Genomic DNA, 6,576 nt, shown 5'->3' on the forward strand with positions numbered 1-6,576 from the left:
TCTTGCTGACAGAATGTAATAGGCACAAATGTGTTTGAGGTTTGGAAGTTAACTCGGTTGATGATCAAGAGTTGTAGAAAGTGGGCTAACAGAAAACATCTGATCCAGAAACAGCTGCTGATTCCCCCATCCTGAGCCTGTTTCCTGTTTTCCTCTTTACTTCGGAGACTAGAATAGGTGGTTTCATGGCTCCTAATGGCCTCATTAGAAAGCCTAGAAACACTCTTTGTCTTTCTCCCACCCGACACACAAAACAGGGGAACAGGGCTTAGGACCAAGCAGCCAGGCTATTCCTGGTCCACAGGACAAAGTTCAGCTGAAGTAGGATTAAGAAAAGCCCTAAGGCTCCTCCAGACTTCCTGGGGGTCCCTGGGTCATAGAAGCTTCCAGTAACCCTTTACTGTCATAGGCCTCCCAACCTGCTGCAGAGAATGCTGCTAAGAACCGGCTGCCTGGCTGTGTTTGGGGTTTCTGGGGGAAGGGAAGGCCTGAGCTGTGGGTCTGAAACGTTGGAGGTAGAGGAGGGGTGAACCAGGCAGGCCCTGTCTGCTTCCCTGGACCTTCTCTGGCAAGGATCCCGTTCTCTGGGATCTGGGGTGAGATTCAGGGAAAGCAGCTGGTTTCTATGACCCTACAACCCAAGCTGGGTCTAGATCTAAGGACTGCAGAAGAGGATCACGGGAGGCTCTGTTCTTGATCCTGTCTACCAGGGGAGTGGTTAAGGAGAAGCCATGGGTGGCAGGAAAGAGACTTCATGACTCTGTTGGCTGCTCTTTAGCTCCAGCCTGGCTCCTCCAGGGAGCGCAGGATGTCCTGAGCCCAACACTCGCCCTTGAACTCTTCATGACTGTGGGTCCTGGCACGTGGAGTATAAAGTTGTACACCCATAGATGCCGTAGCCCACCCATCTCCATGAGTCTTAGACCTTCATGACCTGGCTGAGTGTGTGCGCCTATGTCCGTGCATGTGTGTAATGTAGTTTGTAGTTGCCAACGTTGTGTATATAATAGCTGACATATTTATATGTGAGTACAGAATTGGCATCTGTGGCAGTTTTCTGTATTTTAAACTTGTTGGATCAAATTAGTTTTCCTTCCAGGGGTGGGGGGGTGTTGGAAGGCCTATTCCAAAGTCATCCCTTGGGACTATTAGTCGTGTTTTCCCAATGAGCCTTTGTGATGCCCTTTTCAAATAAATGTTAATGTTGTCACCATATGGCTGTTTGTTTGAATTCTCAAAAGGAAATAGCTTCTTTTTTTTTTTTTTTTTTTTTTTTAAGATAAAAACAGAATCTGGAAATATCAACTGTGTACCACTGGCATTTAGCCACCCCCACTGACCCTTACTTTACACCTGGCTCTAATGAGGGAGGCAGGGGGAGGAGGTTGCAGAGATGGGAACCTGAGGTGAGGATTCCCAGCAAGGGAGCATCCTCAGGAGGGCTCAGGCCGTTATTCATTCTATCTCACTTCCCACAACACAAAGTCGGGGGAGCTTAGTCAGTCAGAGCTTAGTCTGACTCCCCTTCCCACCAGGACGTCCAGAGCTCATCATGTCCCCAATGAATGCCTATCAAATGTCAGGGCTTAGGAACAAATATGCAAATACCAGGCCCAGTGATGTCTCATCAAAGTGACGGGTATGTATGCACCCCTGCAAACATGCAGCTGCAAACTCTGGGCCCAGCACCATGAAGACACCACAGGGAGACAGAAGCAACATAGCACAAGCCTGTGGAGCTTGGAATTTCTCTTAGACAAGGGGACAAAACAGACACGCAGCAAATAACTCGCCATCCTGGCCAGACAGCATGCCTTCCCGCAGTGGGAGCTGACCGTCAAAGCCCTGAAAACGAACAGGGCCACTGGACAAGAGTGTGACTGGTCTCAGAGAGGTAGTCTTGAACCCAGGCTTGCATTGAAAACAAAAGCAAGATAGCCGGGCATGTTGGCGCACGCCTTGGGAGGCAGAGGCAGGCAGATCGCTGTGAATTCGAAGCCAACCTGGTCTACAAAGCAAGCCCAGGACAGCCAGCAACATTACACCGAGAAACCCTGTCTCAGGGGGAAAAAAAAGGAAAAAGGAAAAAGAAAAAAAGCAAGGTAGGAAACCAAAGGCCTCAAGGCTTAACCCTGCAGGACAGTGCCTCTATCTCCACGATGTGTGTGGAAGAGGGTAAGACCATGTGTCTTGAGAGTATATATGAATAACCAAATTAGATCTGCTATCAACTATCAACTCACATTTTCCTGATAAAAAATTGACATCTCTTTTTCCCTTTTATTCTCGCCGGAGTCCTTATGCCAAGAATGAAAGGACAGATGACATAACTAAATCCTGGGAAGGTTCGGGACTTGCCTAAGGTTGCAAATAAAGGATTCACCAGAACAAGGAATGTCCCAGGAGCTTCCTGAGTGAAAGCCCAGAGACCTTCCCAGTGGGGAGTAAGGTCTTGGTCCCTAAGGCCACTCACTCTTTGGGGCCAGGTTCGCAGCTAAGCAGCCAGCCATTCTAGAGGTGTCGGACAGAGAACCACCCTAGGCCATCCAAACTATCTGGGTGCCGCCCCCCTCCGTGCCTGCCCTCCCCCCAGACCTTTGTTGGAGCAAGGGGGTGGAGAAATGTTTTCTTTACACTCTACCGCCTGGTCGCATGATGGTGTAATTGGATGGTTTCGTGTTTTGACTTTATTCACGCAGTCTATATTGAAGATCAGAGCCGGCTGTGAAATCTGAAAGGTTTTATTTCCTAACTACAGGCAGCTCTAAGAGACTCGAGGTCTGCAGCGAGTAGCTCGCCCATGCCATGCAGGGAGGGGGCCGGGGTGAGAAGACCCCTGCAACCCTCACTGGCCCTTCTTGTGAGCGTTCTTGATGATGGCGTTCTTGAAGAGCGTCACCAGGGGCGTCTGGCTCTTCTCCGAGGTCATGAGCCGCCATAGCGCTTGTCCTTGGGCGGGTTGCCCCAGCGGAAGTGCTCCACCCGATAGGGTCCGTCGTCCCTCTCGGTGTCGGGCTCCAGGACGTGCTCCAAGCCGTCGGGCTGCACGCCTACCAGCTCCCTCTTGAATTCCAGGGGGAAGGCCTCTGCGGACTCGTTCTCGGCGACGTTGGGGTACACCTTCACCGGGCGCCGCTTCTTGCCACGGGCTTGCCCCAGCGGAAGTGCTCCATAGAGTAGGAGCGCTTGCTCTCACGCGCGGCCGGCTCCGGATGGCCATCTTCCCCCGCCGCCGCCTCCTCCTCCTCCGCACGCCTCTGCGCCGCGCCACCTGCACCGCTGCCGTTCCTCGGGCCGAAGCGGTCCCAGCGGAAGTGACCCATGACGTACTTCCTGGGGTTCTCGGTCAGCGGCTGTTCATCCCCGTTGCCTGGAAACACGGGCGTCTCCGCCGAGAGGTCAAGTTTGCAGGCCCGGATGCAAGCCTGTGAGAGAACCCGACGCGTGAGCCAAGCCACCTGCGGCCACCACCTCTGCGCCCTAGTCTGGTTGCTGGTTCAGCCTTGAGGCCACCGCGCCCAGCAATGTGGTGCCCTCCTCCCCCGCCCCCAGGTCTCACCGACGTCCTGAGCCAAGCTGCTCTTCTCTTGCATAATTCTGCCTAGATGGCAGTAAGCATCCCACCCTACACCTTGCTTGCTTGACTTTCTTACAAATGGATTTTGTCAACGACGGCAAAGTGTGGCTTCGTTTAAGTCCAGGAAGGGCATGGGTCTAGAAATTGGGAATCTTTCCTGGTGATAGGCGTCTGGATTCTGAGGGCCTGAATTGTCAACACCGCTTCAGTCTTACCCGGTGATCTACAAAGGTTCATGCCTACTCCAGTCCTGTACCCCTGGGTCTCTCTTATCTCAAAACTTCCCCGCACCCACCAGGTCCTTTACTCTGTGCGTCGATCTTGTTTAGTCTCCATCAGAATTTTGAGGAAAGATGGTTCATTTCCCTGCTACCTCATTCTAACTAGACCCAGGGGTATTTCTACCGTGATTGCTATGCTGGTGCCTCTGCACTCCGTCCCTAGAGGATTTACAACTGGGGTGCTTGTTTACACATAGATTGCATCCTTAAGGTTTTTTTTAGATCCTTGGATATTGCTGAGGAGAAAACAGAAGGATCCCACTCACTCTTTTCATTTGAGGGTTTTCTACATCAGGGATTTGGAATTATAATGCGGCAGAATGTAAATTAAGCTCCCTCCCCCACCTCCCAGGACGGATAATGAAACAGGGGCCTCGGAAAGAGGAGACAATCTAGTCAAGATTCCCCATCTCCTTGATGTCAGAGGCAGGAATAGAACCCATGGGTTCTACCTTGTTTAGCGCCTACCCCCCGCCCTTTTTTTCTGGTAAGATCTCAAGCTATGCAGTGTGTGTCTCAACACAGTCTTGGATTTTTCTGAACTGCGTCTCCAAGGTTCCTTGGACTCTATAAGTCTAAAACACACTAAGTATGAACCTTGGTCTTATGTCATTTGGGGGGGGGTTGGGGAGGGGTCAGGACAGGGTTTTTCTGTTTTAGCCCAGACTGTCCTGGAACTAACTCTGTAGACTAGTCTGGCCTCGAACTCACAGAGACCCGCCGGCCTCTGCCTCCCGAAGGCTGGGATTAAAGATGTGCACCACCACCACCCAGTGCTCTTATGTCTTGAGAAAGTCTCTCTCATCACCCAGCCTCATTTGCCCACTGATAAAACAGGATGTAGTGACAGTCAGTAACAGGCACGCAGCACTTGTGTGCATACACTAACAGGCACCCCATGGTGACCTGGAAGGGCTCAGCCTGCCCCACAGGAAGGAACTTGGCAGCATGAGCTATTTGGCAACAGTTTTAAAAAGGTATTTTTGTCTTTCCTTCACCCTCTGGAGATGTTGTGTGGAATACCTAACTGATAACTGGCTTTACAACTGAGAGAAAATCAAGAAGGAAGAATATGAAGTGAAATTGTAGGTTTTCAGTATTTAAAGGGGGGCTGCTTTGGGAGCTAAAGGGTTAAAATATAGGATCAACTAAGGGAGCAGTCATAGTTAATAAGGCACTGTCTAAACTGAGTAGATGGTGAGGGGTCTTTCACAGAAAACAGAGTAGAGTGTGAGAATAACCAAGGAGAAATTACAGAACAGACCCTTTCCTCTGAAGCCACCTTCTCCTCACCTTTGCCAAGTTCCAACAGTATGGGAAAAGCTCTGTCGCTGCTCTGGATCATGGCAGTCAATGGAGGCGAATTTGCCTGTCCCCGCGCCCCTCTTCCTTCTGGTCTTTCCTAACCCCAGTGCCATCTTCTGCCCAAACCAAGGTGGTGCCCATGGCCCACATACCAGCAGGTTGCTTTCTGTGGTGAGGTCTTGACACTGGCTGCTCTCCAGGCCACCAGCCCCACACTTCTATGGAGGTCTGAAGCAGCAAGGCGAGCAGCAGGCCCCCTGAGCGACTGTGGCAGGATCTCGGCATCTTCCAGGTGACTGGCTGAGGCTCTGCAGAGGCAAACAAGATTGGTGGGACCCCTGCAAGGAGCAGAACAATGTTGGCCAGTCACCAGGAAGGACTGCGAGCCAACACTAACAGCTCTCATTTGGACAGTCCAAGGCTTTCTGAGGACAGGAGCTGTGCTAAAATGGAAGATGTGTATGGGTGTCATGAGAGGGATAAGGGGAGGAGAATTCACATAGCTTGGGGGGGGGGGTGCTGGAGAGATGGCTCCGAGGTTAAGAGCACTGACTGCTCTTCCAGAGGTCCTGAGTTCAATTCCCGGCAACCACATGGTGGCTCATTATCATCTATAATGAGATCTGGTACCCTTCTCAGTCGTGCAGATGTACATGCTGACATGACATTGTATACATAATAAATGTAAAAGGAAGGAGGAGGAGGAGAAATTAGAGATGAGGCTGTTTGTGCTATCAGTTGGTGGAACCCCTCACTTGGGAGTTGGGAAAGCTGAAGTCCAAAAAGATCATTTCTTTTGTGTTCATGATAAGCTAAAGGTAAGTTCTCCTGCATTCCCAAAGAGTGTTCTAAGTTCACTGCCCAATGAAGCTACACTTCAGCACTTCGTATCGAACACCAACAGGTGGGAGCAACTGAAAAAGACAAAGGATTAGGAACTTCCTGTTTTGGTTCCTCTCACCTAAAGTTTGACCATTTCCCATGAATGTTAGGTTTAAATATAGGCAAATAAAACCAGTCCGTTTAGCCAAGATTTTAGGCAAATAGTTTGAAGTCCTGTACACAGATCACCTGGGGATTGCTATTCCCAGACCCTAGTAACTTCAGGAAGATTTCTTTTTGAAGCAGATTCCACTTTCCTTAAAACTATCCTGTTTTCTAACATGCACACTTCACATCGTAAGTCTTTTAGTCTGAAATATGTGAATTTGAAGAGGATGTCAGTATTGAGGGAGGGAGGGAAGGCGGAAGGCTGAAAAGGAAGCCACCACTACTATGAAGAGCCACTGAAGCTGCTGTTGGAGAAAACAAAGTGCCTTTGGGAAGCTGTGGAGGGCAAGAGACCACCAGGCACAAGAGAGTGCTGATAGTGCCCTGGTGCCCTGTGCCCTGCCCCTCCCTGGCACGGCTAGC

General features: G+C 50.6%; 1 protein-coding gene across 1 annotated transcript; it reads right to left on the reverse strand.

The window, feature by feature from the left end:
• Positions 1 to 2,723: 2,723 nt before the first annotated feature.
• On the reverse strand, positions 2,724 to 5,448 carry Pomc (proopiomelanocortin). The gene is given in 5 exon segments (XM_051142992.1): positions 2,724 to 2,931; positions 2,934 to 3,146; positions 3,149 to 3,425; positions 5,316 to 5,363; positions 5,365 to 5,448. Coding segments are annotated over 5 exon segments (708 nt in total). The 3' UTR covers positions 2,724 to 2,845.
• Positions 5,449 to 6,576: the final 1,128 nt, after the last annotated feature.

Source organism: Acomys russatus, chromosome 1 (genome assembly GCF_903995435.1).
Source record: "Acomys russatus chromosome 1, mAcoRus1.1, whole genome shotgun sequence".
Classification (NCBI taxonomy): Eukaryota; Metazoa; Chordata; class Mammalia; order Rodentia; family Muridae; genus Acomys; species Acomys russatus.